At 39.8% G+C, this 23,140-nt stretch overlaps 1 protein-coding gene across 7 annotated transcripts in view; it reads left to right on the top strand.

Moving 5' to 3' along the window:
• LOC102218607 (teneurin-3) overlaps positions 1-23,140 on the top strand; it is a 188,605-nt gene that overhangs the window by 133,165 nt on the left and 32,300 nt on the right. For all 7 annotated transcript variants that reach the window (XM_023328547.1, XM_023328552.1, XM_023328551.1 and 4 more), the window contains 5 exons: positions 5,153-5,272; positions 7,402-7,663; positions 8,444-8,711; positions 11,066-11,209; positions 22,105-22,354. In XM_023328547.1, the coding sequence (XP_023184315.1) occupies positions 5,153-5,272; positions 7,402-7,663; positions 8,444-8,711; positions 11,066-11,209; positions 22,105-22,354 (1,044 nt within the window). The remainder of the gene's footprint in view (positions 1-5,152; positions 5,273-7,401; positions 7,664-8,443; positions 8,712-11,065; positions 11,210-22,104; positions 22,355-23,140) is intronic.

Below are 23,140 nucleotides of genomic sequence, written 5' to 3'. Positions count from 1 at the left end.
TGGGGCAACCATCACAGATTTGTAGATCTGAAGCTGCAACTCTTAGACACAAGAAAAAAATCTTTGATATTAGTGAGAAGGCGATGCTCGCTTGAAACTGTTCCTCCAACAAAAGAACATCAAACGCAGTCAGAACCTTATTCTGTTAGTTATCTCTGTATGAAAAATGTATTAAAAGTCCACATGTGGGCTTTATTGTGTGCAAGTCGACACAGTTTCCATTTTAGTGTTGAGTTTTTTCCTTTAGTTTATAAATCATAAACTAAAGTGGAAGGCTTTTGCTGCTTACTTGTTGCTGAAATACACTATAAGAAATGATATTCATGTTTTCATCGGCCCGTCTCTGACGGCCCTTGTGCAAGGTAATTTGGTCATTTATTTACTTATGTACTTAAATATGTTGAATAAATAAGTTATTGAAATAAGTCTATTTTACTATTGCTTAAATGCGAGTGTATTTATTTAATTTTTAAATTTTATTATCTAGCCATTTATTCATTTATTTGTTCAAATATCTTCTTACTTATTAATTTTTTAATTTCTATTTAATTTGTTATTTAATTATCTAGCATTTATTTATTGTGTATTTTATACACCTACAATTTTAATTTGAACCACTTTTATATGCATACATATTTATATTCACCTGTAATGTGGACCTTCAGTGTCAGGTTTGTCAAAGTTAAAGGAATTGATTAAAATGTTTGATGTAAAGGACAGAGAAGAATATAATTTGTGGTTCAAGGTGTGAAGCAGGATTTTTTTTTTTTAATTAAACAGGAACTTATTGCATTCACATTTGCACAGAAGCAAGTTTTTGGGCGACTGATGTAGAGGAAAATGATTACCAACTGTGTGCTGAAGGCTTTGGGATTATTTCATCCAACAATTTAAAGTAATCCTTATGTAAATAGCATGCTTTACTGAAAATATAGAATGAGGCAATTCCCCTCAGCTGGGTTCTCAGTAATCCTCATCCTCATTGTCTTGAGCTTACTGTCGATTTCATGTCTGGCTGTGGCATTTGCTCTATTTCTCAAAAATTTCATTTTTCTTTTTATCTTTTCTCCAAAGTCAGCTTTAGAGTAAAAAACAGAATTTTAGTAGCTCTGCAAACATTCTTAATGCTAAATGTGACAATTAAATATTTCCACCCCCGCCCACATTATCACTGCTGTGGAAAAACTCAACTTTATGCATGAATGCCTTTTAACACTAAAAGTAAAACTTAGTGGTGTTCGTTTGTTTCAAAGCTCTTTTTAATAACATTTCTTGTCATGAAGTGAAAGTTTGCTTCATAAAGAAGCGTCTGAATCGCTGCAACAATGGCGATAAAGAAGACTTTCCTCGGCAGCGGCGACTGTTAGTCACACAGTGCTTGATGTGGGACAGAAGAGAAATTGGAAATACTTAGAGGTCATTCATTTTCTTCCAAAAAGTTGTTGTGTGATCTGACAGAAGGGGAGCCGGTTCCAGTGTGTGGTCTGGTTTCAGAACTCGGCAGTAAACTTGTCTCTTGCACAGCAGAGAGAATAAACATGTGTTGTGGTGTAGCGCCGCCCCCCCTCTACCCCCCGTCCAAACCTTCTCCTCCACAATGGTTCCACAGCCGTATCGCATGTCCCCACACAAGTCTCCCACTGGGATTTCAGATGGTGTTTTTCTGCAGCCAGTGTGGGACAGTGACAGATAAGAATTCATGTACTTTATGATTCATTTCTGGAGTTTCAGCAGGTGGTGTTGCTTTGCGTTTGTTTATGGGCTTCAGTTCTCGCATCATCCGTCTGCCTCTCCAAAGATTAATAGAGACACGAGGAAGAAAAGGGAGCCTTTGCTGGAGCTCTTAAGTGGTCTTTTTTTGTTTTCTTTTCTTTTTTTTAAAAAAAAACAGCAAATAAATAACAGCACACGGTCATGCAAGGAGAGAAATAAGAGAGGGGCTCATGCTGTTGATCATTCCTGTCTCATATATGTAATGACCTGCAGATAAAGCGGCCAAATGAGCACTTTTTACTCACCAATGACAAATGCAGCAGGAACGCCTTTAAAATTCCCTTCTGCAGTTCTGATATGGCAAATGAGTAAATGTTGATGGAGAAATATTACATTGTCTGGCTCCGTTTTACCTTCAAACGCAGGTCGGACCTAACAAATTACCCCACAAGCATGAATTTAGGAATGAGAATCAGTGTTATACAAGTTCTACCTGAAGGCCTCGCAGTCATGTTGAAAAATGGTCAAGGATACCAGGAGCTTAAATCATGTATGAATCTTCTGCGTCTGTGATTTATAAAGGAAATGCATAAAAAAAAGGAAAAAAATACAGTTTTTTTTCCAGGTGAAAGTGGGGAAAAAAGAAACTGCTGGTGGAAAGCTTTTTGACCAGAAGCAAATCCATTTAGCAGCAGGAATAATATGAGAGGGGCTGGTGAATGAATAATGCCCTCCCATACAGAAGACTAACTACCACTGGGGTGTCCTGAAGTGAAGTATTTAACCCCCCTATCTGCTCCAGAGGCATTCATGTTTGGTCAGCAGTGGGAGGTGGGTTGTACAAAGCAACCCCAGGGTGTGGATGTTGGCAAAAGTACTCGTTGAAAATGTTTTTTTCAGAGAAATCTCCTGTGCTTATTTGAAAATAGGGCTTTTTTTCAAAACAGGAAACCTTCATATTTTGACATTTTCAGGGCTGAACATTTTGTATTTTCTGAATATAAATTGCATCTTTCTTTCACATCTTCACTTCTGAGTTCACCTTTCTAAACCTTTTCTTGGTTATCCTCCTTTGTTTTGCAGCAGTGCTTTTCCTTTTAGGAACCCTTGTTGTTTTTGTCTTTTGCGACACTTTGCCTCTGGCGTTGTATTTCGTTGTTCTGAATTGCTATAAAGTGTCTCTTGACACGTCAGCCAACAAGCATTTTGGCTTTTTACATCAATAGTGTATCTGTAACAGAGCCGAAGAGCTTGTAACACTGTTCTTGTCGATGTAATATCTGTCATCATGAGTATTACCGCTGATATTTTTAAAGCCTGCTGCCATGAAACTCTGGTATGACACAAGACCAAAAAAAACTCCTTTTTTTGGTCTTAAAAAGGAGCTTGTTAAGACCAAACATGCTTCTCTCAATAATCATGTGAGTCACCGATCTTTCAGATGCAATTCAGAGAAACATTTTCCTTCAGCAGCATCAGACCAATAAGAATATTCATTGTCAGACTCTATTTTTTTGCTTTCATTAACCACACAGACGTTACATTGCCGTCTGAGCATCTAACTGCCAATCTTGTTCGGTTGTTATACATCTCAGGTTTCACCTTCACTGGAGACACACCAATCAGGCTTTTCAAATTTTCTCTGTCTGTCATACCAATTTAAATTTTCTTTCTAAGGATTATAACAAAGTCGTTTCTGTAAATTCTGTTTTAATTCTAGAAATAGAAAAGGAAAAATGTCTCTGACGGAGGTACTACTTTTAAATCCACCTTAGAAATTATCTCTTTGAATACATCAAAGCACCTGCCTGTAACCTTCATATAACACTTACTGAAGTCAAAAACAAAAAGTCCATTAAAGAACATGTTTGATGATGCATTTATGAACTGAAAATAGTGGGGATTTGTTGTTTTGATTTAATGAACTGGGGAAAGAAAATCAGATTTTTCTGTATTTGACTTTCAGATCAATGGTCAAAGCCGATCAAGGAAAGAAATTGGAGAATATTAATCACTGGCCAATTGACCGATGCATCATTAACCTTTACCTTAGTATGTTGTGTAGACGATTCAGCGCATAAAGCAACAACACAGCCAAACATTCACACAATTCTCTAACAGAATCCTGTCATCTGGACTTTGCTTTCTTTGTGTTGTGTCCTGGCATCATAGAAAAACAGGTGTGGGGCCGGTTGCCCTGCAGTGTCAGGGGCAGATTTGCTCTACAAAAGAGTAAAAATGGGATTTCCTCTCCACTGCACGTTACGTTTTATTAAATTAATATTCTTACAGGCAGTACCTGATCCAAGAACAATTTATAAAGGTCACATTTACATTATGCTCTCCAAAAAACTGACACTGAACTTACCTTAATAATGACGCCTGGTGGTGGCAGCATCATGCTTTGGGTATCTTTTCCAGAAGTGACAAGGAATCTGATCGATGGAAAGACTCCAAAGAGCTTTTGATTGGAAAAGAGGTTCCAGCAGGACAAACAACTAAACATACAGAGCCACTGTGTGGAGTGGTTCACACCAAAGCATATTCATAGGTTAAAATGGCCCAGTCAAAGTACAGATCTGTAAATCCAATGAACCTGTGAAAAGACTTGAACAATGATTTTCAGAGACTCTCTCCATCCAGTCTGACTGAACTTGAGCTTTTTTTTAATGAATAAGCAAAGATTTTTATTTGTAGATGTCCAATGTTTGCTAAAGCCTTCCAGTTGTAGCTGGAGACGGTTTTGTTATTGAATAAAGCTGATTAAAAATGCACGACATACTTGTTTGATTTTTATTTAAAAGCCTGAAAATCAGGTTCACAGTTATATTTTACTTAGCTGCTCTTTCTTAAAAAACCTCAACAAAACCATTAAAGTTTGTGCTGAGAATGAGAAAAAATTTAAACATGCTCAAGAGATGTGAATACTTCTGCAAGGCTCTGTGTATAACATATGGCACACCCTTATGAAATTATTCATAGAAATCAGAAAAATGTAATCTGTAAATGAACTCCATTTGTGCTCATTGAATTTTTATTCACTGTTATGTCCCCATAAATGAGAAGACTACCCTTAGGAACTGTAATGGTGTTGTATGCTGCAACCTGTCAGGAAAGGAGGCTTACTCATACATAACTAGGCTTCTTTCTTTGTGTTCTCTTGAATAATAAATGCTGCAATAGAGGTGCAAGATACAGCAAAATGTTAACAAAAGCTCTTATTTGTATAGATTGTGGCTTTTTTAAAGCAATAAACAGACACCGTGACTCTTTATGGCAGCTTTTTCATGACTAGCAGCCGCTGACGTGTGTGTTGGTAGCAGTCAATGAATCATACCTCTCTCTTCATGCCGCTGGCCAACATGTGGCAGTTGTGATCCGTGGTGAAGCAGCGGCCGCTTGTTTGCTCAGCTCATTTTCTGTTTGTTTCCTTTCACAGCTTGGTATCAGTCGTCCGGGGTCAGGTCCTAACGGGAGACGGGACGCCGCTGATTGGAGTCAACGTGTCTTTCCTGCACTACCCACATTATGGTTACACCATCACCCGGCAGGACGGCATGTAAGCAATTCCCTGTTTTCACAAACATCAAAAGGTGCTGCTTGTAAGGAAATGGAGAGGTCATGCTTTTCCTGAGGTTCTCGTTGGGCTGCATGTTTTAGTAAAAGGCGTCCAACAGTGGGGCAGGTGTCCTGGTGGTTGAGCAAAAAGCTTCCCAAATCAACAGCATCACATTTTGCCTTAGAACAATTCCTCATGCAAATGTCACCATGGTGGAGGCCATTCTGAAGCGAGCTGTTTAAAATGCATTGAATCAGCGAGGGTAGAATCAATCTGCCTGCGGAGTAGTAAAACATGGGATTACTGTCTGACCTTCTCCTGCTATTACCACAGATAGGTCCTTAATAATGGGAGTGCAAACACATACAAGGAAAGCGTATGTTACATATCTCACAGAAAGGCTGAGGGAGGAGCGATCACACCCACGACCGTTTGTCAAAATTATGAACCAGACTTTTGGTTCCAATTCAACGCATAAAGGCCATGTTTATGTGTTGCCAGTGTGGAACAAAAAGGCTTTTTGAGTGGCAGGGAGTTGTACAGCTGCTGTTATGAATCGCGGTCCCTGGGTCCCCGTATGGCTGAGGATTAGCTGATTTCTTCAGATATTCCGCCCTGTAACTCTCTGACAAGAAGCGTGATAAATGGTAGGGGATAATCACACTTGGTTAGCCAACAGATCCGCTCAGTGTGTTAAGAAGGGAGGGTGGAGGGGCAGCATCAAAGCATGGCCTCTTGCAGCTGTGAGCTCCCCACTGCCCAAAAGAGGAGAGAGCTTGAGAAGGAAGCTGTTTTAGGTCAGCTGCACAGCTTGGCTGTTGGCGCGTATATGTGTGTGTGTGTGTGTGCGTGTGTGTGTCACTCTGGGTATGGGTGGCATGCATGAGAGAAGTACATATGCACTGAAACCTCCAAGTGTATCTCTGTGCATGAGAATACATGCGATGTCACCACACAGATGCTGCGCCCCCTGGGTGTGAAGCTCAGCGACTATATAGAGCAGCACTTCAAAGACTCGCCCTTCATTTCCAAACCAGTAACTTTCCCTCAGTAACGTCGTACTAATTAACACCAGTTCACCAGAGGAAACTCCCCAGACTCCACCCCCCCAACACCACCGCTCCAAACCAAATTCAGCCATAACGTTCCTGCCACCGCCATGCCTGGTTGAACAGAAGTAATAAATTAGATTCAGTGAATGAGAATGTTAAATGGAGGCTGAATGATTGGGACTTGAAAAAAAAGTTTCTCTGCTTTGGTGGTCTGGAAAAAAAGATTCACTGTCCACAGCTCTCATCAGAAATCAAACCAAATATTTTTTTTTCTCCCAAATTCTGTGTTTAGGTATCACTTTATTAAATCCACAAATCCCTCACTTTAGAAGAACAATATTATTCTAAAAAATCTTTAATTTAGCTAAAATTATTGTACAGCCTCTTCGAAAAATACAGATTTACAATATAAGTAGTTTCAGAGACATGTGGACAAACCTCTAGTAAGGATGTATGAAAATAAAACGTATCTCTTATTAGCACATAATGCTAATTAGAGAGGTGCCATTTATTTTCCCTGGCACCGATTGGCTGTAAGGAAGAGTGTGGATCTTATTTTCTATAAAAGGGCCAAGTTGGCCCTTTTATAGAAAATAAAAGTGTTATTGAACAAAGAGTTCAATAACACTCTTTGTGTTATTGAATTTTATGGTATATTTGGTGTTTGAACTGTTAAAATAGCCAGTAATATGCATTTTAATGGGAGTCTTAAGTATTTTAATAATTCAAACAACAAATATACCTTAATATGCATTAATATGCACAGTGGAAACCATCGTATCACTACAGCAGAATCTAACATCAACGTCTTGCCCCTGATACAGCCAATCAGGGGCAAGGAAAATGAATGGTTGCTATGCAGCCTTTAACGTGTCAGGTAGCATTGCACCAAGATACAGAATTTCAGTTTACCTTCCACAGAAAAATCTGTGAACTGCGAATAGGGGATAATCTGTATGGTAAATGATTTTAAAGGCAGTTAAAATGGTTTAGATGGTGCATTGAAACAATGAGCTAGTTTACAATAGATACAGTTAAGCAGTATTAGTGTTTTCCACATATTTCTGTCCTGTGAAGGTTTGACCTCTTGGCGAACGGCGGCGCCAGCCTGACCCTGAGTTATGAGCGAGCGCCGTTCCCCACACTGCAGCGCACCGTGTGGCTCCCCTGGAACGTCTTCCATGTGATGGACACGGTGGTGATGAAGCGGGAAGAGAACGACATCCCCAGCTGCTACCTGACCGGCCTGGTCAGGCCCAACCCGTACATTCTGGCTTCGCCGCTTTCCACCCTCTACAAAACGTCCCCAGAGGACAACCCCATCATCCCTGAGACCCAGGTGAGCGGACGGCGCCGAGGTGACTCAGAAGCATTACCTCTCATTGTTTTTATAGCCAATTTCAAATTCCCCTCATATCTGATTGCTTTTGAATGACTGCTGTATTTTCACTCAGGAATGATCCAAGCATCACAGGCTGCAGTTTTGATTATGTTATCTTCGTTTCACAGTGGCTTGTCTTGCTCATTTCACACAGGGTCTGATCTGCCTTTCAGGCTGCCTTTTGGGTCTTTATGGAAGAGTATCTCCCCAAATACAAAGCAATAAATTGTCTCCCAGCAGCACAGATTAATATGTTTAGTCTGTGGCCAGTTCAGAGAAATCCCTCGCTGCGAAATGTGACTGCAGCCTTTGCTTTCTCTGTCGGGACCGCATCTATCTGTGCCAGGTTTTAGCTCAGAAAAGCAAACTGCTGTGTGTATGTGTGTTTTTTTTTCTTTTTCTTTTTTTTTTGTATAATAGCAGCTTCAGGTCCAAACTGAGACACCCTAAAGAGACAGTTTCTGTTAGTAGTCATACAGTATTTGACTTTTATTCTGCTTGTTGATACTAAAGAACTCATCTGCTGCCTTTACGGTGAAGCCATTTTTCTTGCACACCACTGTAATCTGCACAGAGTTTGTAGATTGCACAGTAACTTTATAAACTGTAATTAGGGCCTTTCTCTAAGTTAAATACAGACTCCCATTGCTCCTGTTAGCTGTGTGTGAGGTTTTTTTTGAATGTCTGCTCTTCATACTGTGCTTTTGGCACCAGTCTGACTGCTAATTAAAATCATAGGTGCTTCATGAGCAAGTGGCCATACCAGGCAGTGACCTCAACCTGGTCTACCTGAGCTCCAGGGCAGCTGGCTACAAGCCCATCCTCAAGGTGCTTCTGACCCAGGATCGCCTCCCTTTTGGCCTGATGAAAGTCCACCTGATGGTGGCCGTCATGGGCCGTCAGTTCCAGAAGTCTTTCCCAGCCTTCCCTGACCTCTCCTACACCTTCATCTGGGATAAAACAGACGCCTACAATCAGAAGGTCTTCGGCCTGGCAGAGGCTGTGGGTGAGTTCCTGCTGTGAAGCTGCCCACTAAAGATGTTGTGCAAGCAGAAGTTCGCTGTCAGACGCCCTCAGGCGCTGAACCTCGCGTGAACTTTTAGAGATTGATTTTACTTGTTTTTCAATTGAAGATTATTTGGCCGGGGACTGCTTTGGTTACCATGAGCAATAAAGATGTAGCAGTTGGTGTGAAATCCTCAAATCCCTCCGTGCGGCATTTTTTTTGAAGGCCGATGCTTTTTCTGCTGACTTGTTTATTTTCCATGTATGATATTTCAGCAGCTGTGCAAGAATGAAAATATTGCCTATGAGGCAGTGGCCTTAAAAAATCTGCATGGAGCAAGTAGAAAAAAGATAATGTGGAACTGTTTTTTTTTTGTTTTTTACCAAATTACTATTTTAAATATGGTTGAATACAAATATCATCATATTGATGTGTGAATACTCTAATCCTGGGTTTTTTGTTATGCATATTGGTTGTTTTATAGAATAGAATAGAATAGAATAGAATAGAATAGAATAGAATAGAAGTACTTTATTCATCCCAGCAGGGAAATTACTTCGCAGTTACAGCATGGAGACAAGACAAGACACTTAGAGAAGTGAATATGGAAAACAGTAGCGTTCTCATTGGGGTTGGACAAAATCCCTTTTCCAGGAACATTAAGTCTTTTTTTTTTTTAAAGAAATCATCTCCATCTGCAGGGCTGGCTGTGTTATGGTTATGTTGTATAACATCTGACTATAGGTTTTGTTTTTAAAGGGATTTTTGATGTGGCTTAGGTTTAAGATGAAACAATGAACTCAAATTGCATCAAGCAACATAATTCAAGCCATTCTTTATTTTACCACTTCAATAAATACCAAGTTTTTCTAATAAAACCCATTCTTCACTCAGACTAAGAACTTGAAGTTTACAAGCATGAACTTTAACATAAAAAAGCTGAAATTTACCAAAAGTTTCCATTTGGGAAAGACAGACTGACATCAAAATCCCATATCTCTGCATTGAATACCAGACTCCGTCAGCTGTGGTAAACCAATGGTGAGCTTTTAAAGAAGTATTTTTCAATAAACATTTTCACACCTGGAGTACTGTACAGTGGACTCCTGCCTCATCACACTTCAGTATTCACAGATTTTTCTGATGAATCTGATTCTGAATTACTTTAAAAATGTGATTTTTCTGTTGCGCATATCTAAAGTATTTGACAGAAAGTTAAAATTATTCTAGTCTTGAAATAGAACAGTGGTTCCCAAAGATTTTCTTCTGGGCCCCCCCAGTGGATTACAATAAAATCCCCCAAAAAAGAGAAAAAAATCAACTGGGCAAACACATCGATAAACCTATTCACATATTTTGTTTGCAAACTCCACTGAAGTTTATTTCACACTTCAGGTTGCAACAAAACACACTACAAACCATCTTTACAGTGAAACACTTTTGTGTAACTGTTTTTTTGTTTTTTCATCCATACCTTTTCCTGTGACCCCCCTGCAATGCCACTGCGCCCCCTACGGGGCGCGCCACACACTTTGGGAACCACTGAAATAGAACATGTTTAAAATTCATTTGGTTTTATTCCCAAATTCAACTCTCAACCTTAGAGAGAAAAATAAGAAAGAAGGAGCCGCAATGACTTGTTTACTTGTTCTCTGTCATCTGCTATATTGCAAATAATCAGGAAGCACTAAAAATAACCCAGGTACCAGTACCTGCATAGAAGTTTGAGAACTGATGGTCTCACCTAACAATAGATGATTGCAGAACATAATTTCTGGTCTGTCTCTTCGCCAAAACAAAATTATTTTTAGCAGTTTTTAAAGATGTTATTCAATAAGTAAAACAGCGGCCTTTTAAAAATAATCTGGTGTATCTTAATACCATATCACTGCTCAGCCCTGATTCTCAAAGTTTCCTGAAAACAGAAAACCCTCTTACAAAATCAAGAAGTTTGATAAGAATCCGACATCTTCATGCACCGCTCGTGTTTTTAACCACATCGCAGTGATTATGATGTTTACTTTAATGGGCTCCGCTTGAGCCTTTATTGTTAAAGAGACTCACCCCCGCCTTCACACACTGGTTTGCGTTCTGCTTCATTTGCATTTACACAAGATAAATAAGAGGAGAGCACATAAAATTCAAACGGAGCAGGTGAGATACGGAAACCCCACAGGTCTTTTAAAATCAACCCAGCTGGGGAGAAGTGCACAGCCAAAGAGCCAAGCGACACATAAAACAACCACAACATGCACTCAGTGTCTGCCGAGCTACAAGCCTCATTGCTGCTATAAGTGTCAAGTAAAAAGGTTGCAGCCCAGCTCACCGTTGGCGTCTCCTGCCATTATTTTCAGTGTCAGTGGGATATGAATATGAGTCCTGCCTTGATGTGGTGCTGTGGGAGAAGAGGACGGTGGTGATACAGGGCTATGAACTGGATGCCTCTAACATGGGAGGTTGGATGTTGGACAAACATCATATCCTGGACATCCAAAACGGTAAGAAACGTTCATTACCTGCATTGTGTGTGTGCATGTGTGTGTGTCTGTGGTGCAGAAATAGGTACCTCTGTGGGTTACAGGCAGGTGGTCTTTACCCCGAATCACCGCAGTAAAGGCTCAAATCAGAATGAAATATGGTTCGTCATCCCATCTGGAGATAATAGAGGAGAGTTTTGAAGGGCCGATCACTCACAGTAATGACTGAATAAATCAGTGTGTAAGTCAGCGGGGTGCAGGGTTCGCCACGATTCAACACCACTCAGCTGTTTTAGTAAGACAACGGCTTTTTCTGCTCACGCTTCTGACGAACAGGCATCAGGTTTGATTCTCACATCATTTCAATAAACAAAGTTAATTCCTGGCATGGATTAGTCGGGTCCTGCGTGACCGATGACGGACGTGACAAAGTAGCCGGTCTCCGTCGAGCCGCTGCCAGAGACATGCGAGAGCCTAACAGGCGAAATGAAATAATCAAGTACAAAAACAGCAGAGTCACCGCTGGGTGACAGCATCATGGAGGTCACACTCGAGAAATTCAGTCAGCACACTGTTTAAGGGTTTGAGAGCGCGGCTGCAGGGAAGGCGGTATTACAGAGGCACTTCTAAGGAGTCTGCCTCTGGGCCTCAGGCTGCTGTCTGTTGTCAGTTTGCCAGACCGCTGTTTTGACATTAAAACCTCTACGGTGCACAATTGTTGTTCCAGTTGTCCTCCGCAATTTGGTTTCCTTTTCATCTGAAAAATATTCAGCCTGGCTCTATAGTCATATTGGAGCATTTCTAGTTTTTCTTTCATTGACTGGGCTGCCTATGATTCATGAGGGTTTTGTTTTAGTGCTTATGATTGTTAAACAGCAGTGTTGGCTTATATTTTTCTGCTCCATGGTAGGTTTTCTATTAAAAATGATTTATGAATAGGAAATAAAAACAAAAAATGACAGGAATGAATCAATTTTAAAGTATTCTTCATGTGTCTACTTCATGTTGTTTTCAGTATGCTGGCGAGCTTGAACAATAAATGCATTATGCCTATAGTTACATTTATTGAGGCTTTTGCTTAGTTCTGTTTTGTTTGTGTGGGTGCGTGGGCGGGGGTGGGCGGGTGTGTGTGTTTTCACTTTAGCTGTTTTCAAGAAGTTTTGAAGTGGTTTGGATCTATAGTTCATGATGCTTTCTGAAACTTTTCCCTGGTCTTTGACCCTTTTTAATGCGTTTTCTGTCCATCCTTGTCCATGAACATGAAAGCATGGTGTGTACTTAAAAAAAAAAAAAGAAAGTAGATAATCCCAGTAGAAAGAAAAGTGTCAGACTTGAAAAATAAACTACTCCTGCAGATGAACAGTATCTGAAATTCATGGCTTCTGTGAAAATAGGAACAATTTCCACAAATATATCATAAAAAGTCCTCATCTTCTCCTCTACGTTAGGTTTTTTCATAAAGCTGGAGCGTCCCTTCGGGCAAAAAAATAGTTTTCGCTCAGACTTTTTTTGCCAACTCATAATTCATTGTAATTGCTTGTTATTTTCAAAAAATGTTATTTTAAATTTCTTTATTCATTCATTCCTCTCTAACCCCGAGCCGCAAATAAAGCAGATCTTTCTTTTAAGTTGTCTTATCTTTTGTGAGATGGCTTCATCTTTTCCTAGCAGAAACAAACTTCTTGGTTCAATGAAAGTAAATTGAAATTTTAATCTGAAAGGGTAAGAATAACATTGGGTTTGACTTTATACACATATGATGGGGAAAAGGAGCTCAGATTTATTGAGTCACTGACTTTGCAGCAACCCCTCATACTGAGCTAGTATGTGTTAAAAGAATGACTTGTCTTTATCAGAGGAAACCTCCAACAGAACCAGGTCAAGTATGAACGTCGATCTGCCTTCATCAGCTGGGGATTAGACAGGATAGAGAAGGTACATAGAAAAGACAGAAGCACTAGTCCAAGAGTAGTTTCTACAGGAAAGAAAAATTGAGTACACAGAGTTAATGAGAGCAGTAGCTGATTTAGGATTACTACTCATTCAGTGACTTTTCCAAGAAGGACGACGTTAATCACAGACTCACTGGAACATAACCACAGACGTAGTTCAGGGTAACTGAAGTTAGCTTTATTAAAACTGGATGGATTGTCAGCCTTACAGACTAAAACTGGGAGCTGGTTGAAAATACGTCTCAACAAAATGGTTCCACTAAAGTTAAGCTAAATTAGACAGATACTTAATTCAAATATAAATGTTTTTTGAAGTCAAAATGTGGATCATTTTAAGCCGAGACTAAATACCGTGTAAAATGAATCCTAAAAGTGTAATTTTCCAACCATAAAATCCTGACCTTTTGACAAGGAGTCCTGTGTTTTTCAATGAGACCAATCGGTACCAATAATACAGAAGTTCAGAACTTTTCCACACATGTTTCGCTGACTTTTTTATTGTTTTAAAGACACTACCACTTTTAGAAATTAAACTCTATATTTGTCTTTCAAAACTATGTATGTCACCTTAGTGTATCATTTTACACTAGGCTATGATTAAATTATATAAAAAATATTTAAATTCATCATTGGCTGTCAAGCTTGGTACCAAACCTGGAATTGACTCAAGCTCAGAAGAAAAGGTAACATAACAGATGGCTCAGTTTCATACTCATAAAACGTCATTATTTTAACCTGTTCTATTGAAAAAATGTATACATTTACAAAGAGTTAGGATGTACAGTAGGTTGGCCTAAAGCAGCATTAAGATATTTCTTCATTTAAGTCAGTATTTAGTTGAGTTAAATGTAACAGTCCGTTAATAAACGCTTAGATTTGACCTGTTTGTATTAACTCCTTAGATTAGTTCCTTCTTTGGAGCATGAGGTGTCTGTATTTACCGACACCTTCGATCAGGTAGAATGGAAAAGTGAAACATGAGGTTCTCGGCTACGTAGGGTTGTGTTCTCGCTTTTCGTTGTCACACACTTTAAGTGTAATTCAGCGTAGGAATATTATACTTTTCTGATTTACTGCTCTTTGCAGAGCTGCGTCTTTGAACGAATTTTCTTCAAAGAACAAAGATGGATGTCGTTCTTCATTAAAGCTTTTAGCCTCCAGAAGCTGTTGGGATACAGTGAACGTGTCTCACAGTTAAAGCTGTTTAAAGTACGAGGTGTTCTTCCTTCTGCTCGGCTCCTAGATGCTGCTAAAGGTTCCTACAGGCCATGACCTGCACCGCACACCACGGATGCTGCAGATAAATATTTTGAGTACTTAAAAAATGTTTGCTGATGACTAAAGTTTAAAATAAACAAGCAGTCTTAGTTCTTAAAGACCCTGAGGAGTTTCCCTCAGCTGTGATGTAGAGTCGGTTTAAGAGGATGTGCTCACTGGCTCTAGAGAGGCTCCTTACAAATCCTCTGCAGCCTCCAGACACACAACTATAAATCTGCCTCTTACTTATTTCATTTAGGCAAGATTCGACAAAGTTTAGGTAGAAAATGCTAAAATAATTTTTGTGAGTTGATATTTCAACACCTAGAGGAGCTCTGGATGTAAGGCGGCATGTTTATGTTGCATATTCCCTCAGTGTAGTTTTATTTTTAAATCTTCTCAAGAGTATTAACAGCTACACTCCTGTTCATCCTTTAATGCTAAACATCTGTACTACATGCATAATGTTGCAGAGAATAAAGAAAAATGTGTTTTTATCAGATAGGATTGTAGAGAAGAGAGACCGTTTCTTCTACTTTGTCCTGCATCTTGTCAAGCAACAAAAGAACAGAATTCCAAGCTCATCTCCAAACCCGATCTGTCAAGCCATTCAGAACCCAAAGTTTGTGAAGTGAGTGAAAGAAAACAAGAATATGCTTGTAGCTCGTGTTCTGGTGGTGCATCCTTGTTTCATCCGAGCCGTCTCAAAGTAGAGCGCACCACCTCCAAAGCCTTCACGGCGGCGGCGTCTCAGTTGGAGTTGTTGTGAGTTGCATTCATGATCAACAGATAGCTGCAGCATGTGATATGCAAATACTTTGCTGCATCCTTTATTAGATTGAGCCGTACTGCGTCGGAAGATGTCAGAAAACCAAACGTCGCCCTGCTTTAAGAACCGTCATGCTGAGGGCTTGTTGTTGTACATGGGAGCAGTGATTACAGAAATAAAGCACAGACCAGATGGCGCGGAGCGTTTCCTGTGCACTAAATGTTGCAGTCTCCCCAAGGCTCCATATCCTCACATTTTTCACTTGTCCCGTTATGAAAAAAAATCACTGCAAAGTCTGTCTAAATTTAAAATGAACAAAAATAGTTCAGCAGTCTTGTGGCTTTCTGTCTAAATTACTACCTCTGTTTGACAGGGGCTTAATATCGGTGCAGAATAGTTTCAGTCTGCAGTCCTGTCAGCTCCAGCCAACACAGCACGCTTGGTAGGACTGGATGTTTTTTTATCCAGAACTTTGGCAAGACAGTTTATGAAAAGTTCACCATCCTATCTTCACTGCTAGACAGCAGTCTGAAATAATCTCAGCTGTTTGTGACAGTTTGTGCAGCTCTCTGCAGAAGTACCCTCAATGTATTGAGATTTTAATTGATTCACCAACATAAATTGCGAAGCAGGTGGAAAAGGGCTAAATGATTATTTGTGGTTTTTACAGATACAAATCTGAAATCAATTAGAATTGGTTCTCTTTGAGTCATCTGGGTAAATAAAGGCAAAATAAATCCATTTATAATAAATCCGGGTATATGCTACTTTTTCTACAGAAAAACCGAAAATTATTCATTGTAAAATAGATCTAGATCAGTAAGATGTTGAGAAAAATATGTCTAATTAAGTATTCCATGACTTTACTGGATTATAAATTGTCCCAGATATTAATGTGATAAATGATCAAATTATTGTCTGAGACCATGTGCAAGTAATATGATAATGGCTTAGCAATACCAGTTCATCATCTCAAAGATCAATAAACTTTAATTTTGTAAAAACACTTAGCACTGGAGCTGCAGATATTTCAAATATCTAAAATAAATTAACAAAATGACCAAAACAATAAATATAAAATGGAAATTAAAACCACACACAACAGAAAGCATAAATAAATAGATCATGAAGTCTCTTCTATAAAAATTGTGCCAAACTGCAGCTGAACTTCCTGGTAGATTTAGTTTTAAATTAATCTTTTATTGTTTCCACAAATGTTTGAGTGAAAGTGGTATTAATTTTCACCAGTATAAACTGGATGAAACAAGTTAAATTTTAGGATGATGGCAATGAAAGTCTCCACACTCAGAAAGATATGTTCTCAAAATATGAGTGGGAACCTGTGAAATGCTTTTCAGCAGCAGGACGGTTTTTATTACTATCTTACAAATAAAGACGTTTCTAATACAGTTTTAATATTTTTTGATATTTTAGTTAAAAATAAGTACACATATGCATTTTTTAAAATAACACATCTTATGCATTGCTCTTTTCTTATCTCATTTCCTGTCCGTAATAAATGTATTTTGTAAATTAACATTAAATATCCCAGAATATGAATAATTAAAGGTTTTAATTTGCGCTCAGGGGCAACATGTTGGCATAGTTGGTGCCACTGTTGCCTTGCAGCAAAAACGTTGCGGTTCGAGTTTACATGTTCTACTCCGGTTTCCTCACAGTCCAAAAATAATCTGCCCTTCAGTGTGTGTGTGTGTGTGTGTGTGGAAAGGTTTTAGTGGGCTTTTTTGTTTGTTTTTAATGCATCCAAATTTGTTTTCTTGCAATCTTTCATTCCACAGTGAAGGATTCAGTCAGGAATCAGGCTTTTAGGAATTTACTGAGTTTGGGAGGGAAATTCAGCTCGATATTCTCAGTCGACAAGAAGATGAATCCAAATATCACTGTTTGCCTTCGTTGCTGCTCGGGTATTGATTCTTTAATGCTCCTCGGCTTGACTAATGTCCTTACCAGACATGTGAGCAAGCGGTGGTCCTGCCGGTGCACTGCAGTTTATCTCCAAACATTTGCTATCTCGCTTTGTTGTGATTCCTGCTTCATATTTGCTCCACTTGGAACATCTGAGAAGTTTTTCCTCTCATCGTTTGTGGCGTAAGGCCTGAGCAGAAGCTCCTCTCCCCCCGACTCGACTCCACAGCCTGTCAAACCAGATAAGGCAAATTGCTGGTGTCTGCACTGTAGTCGTGTCCTCCTGCCCCTCGTTTCTTCGTTACAAGTGGATATGCTTTCCCCTCAATCTGCACCTTGTCTCTATCTTGGGTAACATAGCCGATACTTATTGGACACAGCCAGGGTTCAGAAAGGCTGTATTTGTGAGAGTAAGCACTGTATGGCTCACACACATGCTGCATTTTAAGGAATCAGAGGTCTGCTGCCTGCCGTTAGCCTCACACAGGATCAGCGGGGCTCCGGGTGGCACGTTGAAGAAAGACAGCAAAGAGGAACAAAGAAGGACAGGGTCCAATTAAGACACACTCCCTTTCGTCCGCTACCACTCTCTGTGCTCGCCGCGTGTCACCAAGGTGACATTGCTCAGGGCGCTCCAGTTTTTTATCACATATGGAGGCTCGGCCTTGCGCCGGCGCCATTAATCATCTCAGAAGCTGTGATGTCAACATGAAAGACGTTTTTTTATTTCCCCCCACATGATTCAAATTAGCCTTTTATCAAACAAATTATTACCTGGTGTAATGTCTCCCAGGTAGGAATGGATTCGTGTTGGGCAGCGCACTCAGGAATTATGATTCCTATATGGAGGCAGCAGGCAGAGTTTGTGCAGATGACATCTTGGCCCTTGCTCAATAATTCATGTAATGAATCCTCTTCTGGTTTTCTATTTTCATGGCCTTCAGGCCTCCTCAATGTCTCTTTCACCATCAGTTTTATAGACAGTTATATTTGGACTGTTTGACTGTCTTTCTGTCATTGTTTGAGTCTCTGAGTAGCTGCAGGTTTAGCTGCGCCTGAGTTAGACATACGGCCACTACCGATAACAAGCAACCTAAAAATAATGGCCAAAATGATCCGTTAAACTCTTCCTGCAATTTAAAGTTCTTTTAACGAGATGCCAGAGGAAGCCCCACTGCCGGTCAGCTGGCTGAAAGAAGACGGCCAGACCTTTCTTTACCTTAAGTGAAAGACGAATCTGACTGTTTGCAAATATTACCAGTTGCAAATTATAATGACTGAGTGGAAACTAAAACGATGTCACCAGTGCGGTTGCCAATGTTTTAATATTAAAAAAAGGAGACACCTCAGTGCGAATCTGATTTTAGTATTTTTAAGCTCTGATAAAATGTTGAAAAGCAGATTAGGATTTTATTCCCTATCATTTGACCTTCCTTACTGCCTGGCTTCTTTGCATCTTTCCCTTTTTGGTTCCCTTTCTTTCCTTATTTCCTTTCATCTTTCCTGGTTTTCTTTTTTCCTTGTGTCCTTTTCCCTTACCCTCTTTGGGTTGTATCTCTTCTTTATTTTCTTTGTTCTTTCCTGTTTTGTCTTTCTTTCTTTGTGTCCTTTTTTTCTTTTCAATTTTTCTTCAGTCCTTGTATTGAAACTCATTTTCTTCTTTTGTCTTTCTTTCTATTTTTCATGTAGATGTTTAGAAACCCAGGTATTATCTACTGCAATAAGTAATATACTAAATAATTAGATCAGCCGTGGTGACAGCTGTTGCTCTCTGTTTTAATCGTAACCAGTGACATCTTGTTTTCCTGTGTTTGAAATGGTTTTCTGAAGAGCATCGTATTGTAAGTCTGTGTTATCTTTGAGGTTTCCATACCGGTGAGACTCTCTGGTTCTGTATATTCACCACAGGAGAGAAGCCATCCATCGTCTCTGAGCAAGTAACTTCTCCCCAGATTTTGAAGCCGTTCATATTTCTAATCGATGAGCAGACACGTCCCGAGCGGCTGATCCATTCAGCTGCCATGCTTGTTCTTTGACTTCTCTCCCGCAGAATCTGTTGGGGGACTTTGCTGCAGCCTGTGCAGGACTTTGTGAATAAATTGTTTTACCGAATCTCGCTTTTGGGAAATCATATCACAGTTCTCTGAGTTCTCATCCAGACTTAGAAGTGCAAAATAGTTCTGGATGCATGTTTGTGGAATCCAAAACCCCTTTTTAGTGGAGACACCGTAGGAGCCCCCCCCCCCACTAACACCACCTCCTACAGCCTGGAGCTTTGGATAGTCACAAGCCAAATTCCCATCAGTGGAGCTCTCCAGCTGAGACATCGCAAGCTTGATCCTCACAACAATCATCAGCCGTAATGTGTCATGGCCAAAGTGTCCTTGAGGGAGGGAAGCTGAACCTTAATCTGCTCTCTCACACTAAGCTGGCAGAAGACATTGTGTCTGAGAGAAAAATCAAAGTAAAAGAGTACAGTGTCAATAGTAAGTGTGGGTGTAATGGTGGGGGGTTGCTGGTGATTGATAGCAGTATTTAATCTATTCCATTACACTGTCTAATAGCCTATGGGAAGACTTGTGTGTACAGTAAACTGTGATGGAAGTGTAAATGGAAAGAACGGGACTGACTTGCCAGGACGACTTCAGCATCCTTCTTTTTTTAATTCTTTTAAGCTGAACGTCTGCCAAACTGTGAGACGGCTGCAACGTTGACACTCATCCATGTCCTACACACCCAGCTGCATCCTGCATATTAGCAACATTGCTGTCTTCCACGTGAATGTTAAGAAGTCATTACGCAAACAGACATTAAAATTCAGATCAAATTATACAGCTTATTTGTCACTTCTGATGTGTTCATTTTTTCCTGGGCTCACCCTCAACCTTTCAGCTCACCGAGTGTTTTCATCGCGCTGTGTGTGTTCTTTTCAATGTGCCGACAAATGGATCACAGTTCAATTAAAGTCCCAAGGTCACACGTTTCCAGGCGCTGCGCGGAGAGCCTCGTCCTGGACCTATTTGTCTTGGTTAGAGGCTCATGTATAATGCTGTCGGGTACAGAAGACGAATTGGTCAGATCGTCAGGAGTCTCACTGGTCTGCGTCTTCATTTGAATTTGCCCTTCAATCAGCTAAATCAATGAGAGGAACTAATCAGAGGAGGGACAAGCTGCACACTTAATTTCACATATATTGAGGGTTGCAGTGGCTCACGGTGTGGCTCCGTGGGAGTACAGCATTATGTGGCCGTTGGTGGCGTCATAGATCCACTAATTAGGACAGAGGCAGAGTGAAATCACACAAGTTGCTGGATGTGAATAATTAAGTGCTCCAAGCATGCACTTCTTCCCTTTGATGTGTTTTTTCCCACTTTGAAGAATGTCCCACCATACTCCCACCCCGCCCTGCTCTGAAGAAAGCCTGTTATATCAGCCCCTTGTTAAAATATTAATCTGTTATGACTCACCACGTTTAGTGAGTCCTCAGCGTGACGTATGGGCCGTCATTAAGACGGTGTCCACATCTCCGTGTTTATGTTTACTGCCTCTCTGTGACTTGGGGGAAGCGCTTTCCCTGTCAAGTTAGAAGAACATCATTTCATATAAAATATGATTCAGCTTCATGGAGGGTTTTCAGGAATCCGCTGGGGCGGGGCCGCGGCTCTGCCATGCTGATGGTCAGCATGCTGCCTGTGCAGCCTCCGGTCCCTGAGCTATTTAAATCACATTATTGTCTGAGCAAGAGGTTATGTGGATTAGTGGTGAGTAGCCAGTGTCTCACCTGCAATAGAAAAAAAAACTGTTCTCAAGAGGGAGTCAAGCTAAATACTGAGGGAGAATTAAAACCCCCCATTTGAAGCCTGAATGATGTAAATGTCATATTTTCCTAGATTTTTTACAGACATCCAGCCAGTAACTACGATAAACATCCCAATAAAAAGGTGACACCAAACCTTAAGGTTTAAAAAGTATTCTCAGATACAAAAAATATAGCAGTTCTCAGACAGAACTGCTGTATTTTGTTTCTTTCCATTTTAATAATTTGTCTCAGGAACACCAAGGACACAAACACTGCATTAATTTCCCTGATACTATTTAGGGGTAAAATGGTAATACAAGCTGAAGGTGTATTTAATATTTTATTGGTAAATTTGTAGAGAATTGTGTATTGTTATATTCAATAGTTTAAGAAACTCTGTTTCTGGTTTATGAATGGTTGAGATTAATAGGCAGATTGGTGCAGTGTTTGCAGTGATGAAAAGAGATGTAGTCATGAATTCTGGGTAATGTCTGAAAGAGATCATGACACAATTGATCAAAATGAGGGAAATCTGGGCCTTAGTCGACACAAAGCCGAATATCTAGAAAAACAAATGGCCGTTTATCTAAAAGCTCCATTTAATATCACTAAAAATGATGTATTTATAAAAATTCAGACCAAAATAGAGATTTGTGTTTGCATGTGTACATGGAAAAACAGACTTTAAATTTTTATGTGCTTTTTAAAAGACGTTTGACATGTATATCATGCAAATGAGCTTCTTGGCACCAGGTCTAATTCCTAACAGGAATGGACAGATGGACAGACAGATGTGTCTTATTTGCCTCTGTCCTGGTCTATCACTAAAACCTAAGTGAAAAGTTATAGGAACATTAAAAGGGACTATATCCATGAGTAGAATGCTGGGGACCAAAAACACATAAAAATTATTGTCTTCAGCTGTCAGTGGGTTGTTGGATTTGTATGGTCATGCAAATCCATCCTTGTATTTTTGTACCAAATGCACCAAGAATACAGTTTCATTACTAGAACTGAAACCTTAAACCATACAATTTGTTTCGCCTTTTCTTGTTATAAACAAAAGTCCTGCCATTCAGTCCATTTAGTCCGTCTTTTCTCATCATCATATCCTCTGGTTTGATAACTGAATAATGAGTCCAGTTATGTCGTGCCAATAACAAACGACAGCCATGCTTTCACATCTGTGAATAACTGCTGTGCTGTTTCCCAGGAATCCTTTATAAGGGCAGCGGCGAGAACCAGTTCATCTCTCTCCAGCCCCCAGTGATTTCCACGGTGATGGGGAACGGACGACGCAGGAGCATCTCATGTCCCAGCTGTAACGGGCAAGCTCAGGGCAACAAGCTGCTGGCGCCAGTTGCTCTGGCCTGGGGCATCGATGGAAGCCTTTACGTCGGTGATTTCAACTTCATCCGCCGCATCTACCCATCTGGGAACGTGACAAGCATCATGGAGCTCAGGTAGGAGAAAAATGATACAGCATATGTAAAGTTATAGTCTCAAAGGTTATACATGCATACATAGAAACAAACTATCTACAGCTAAACATTTAATCAAATGTATGAATATTGAGGTGTAACAAAACAGAAAGTTAAAAACTTAGCTGATAATTATCAGTTGTAAAGCTTCACATTTATTAAATATTTAGTTAAATGTCTAAATATTTATCCAGTTATAAAATGCAACATTAGCTAAACATGACATTTAGCTAAACTATTTAGCTAAATAATAATCAATAAATTAAATTCACTAAACTAACTTTTATATCAGACATAGAAGAAATGTAATGAAATAAACAAAACCAACCAATCTGCCTCAAACATGTTTATTGTTGTTGTATATTTATGAATGTTTTGTGAACATGATAGACAATGAAAAGGGGGGAAAATTACACAATGCACTTTCGCTGACCCTTAAATTATGATGTAATCAAGTATCTCTCTTGTCATTGCTGAGTAGAGCTCAGCATAGTGAGGGAAAACTAAAATGGCACGGTGGGCAGACTTTAACTCACACACATCTTTCCAGTTCTCATAGAAATTTGAAATCTTTTCCCCATCCATCTCCATAATTAGGAAAGACATCCTGTCTTCAGCGTGTAATTGGGATGATTTACGTCCTCATGCCAAGTTGGCTTCTCTCTGCAATGACTCTGATTCGGCCAGTTGGCTTATTTTAAAGTGGCAGATGTTGATTAAATGTACATTGGGCCTTCACCCTCTGCGAGACGCATACATGACAAAAAT

This window comes from Xiphophorus maculatus, chromosome 23 (genome assembly GCF_002775205.1).
Source record: "Xiphophorus maculatus strain JP 163 A chromosome 23, X_maculatus-5.0-male, whole genome shotgun sequence".
NCBI classification, from domain to species: Eukaryota; Metazoa; Chordata; class Actinopteri; order Cyprinodontiformes; family Poeciliidae; genus Xiphophorus; species Xiphophorus maculatus.
This window is presented reverse-complemented; position numbering and strand designations above follow the sequence as displayed.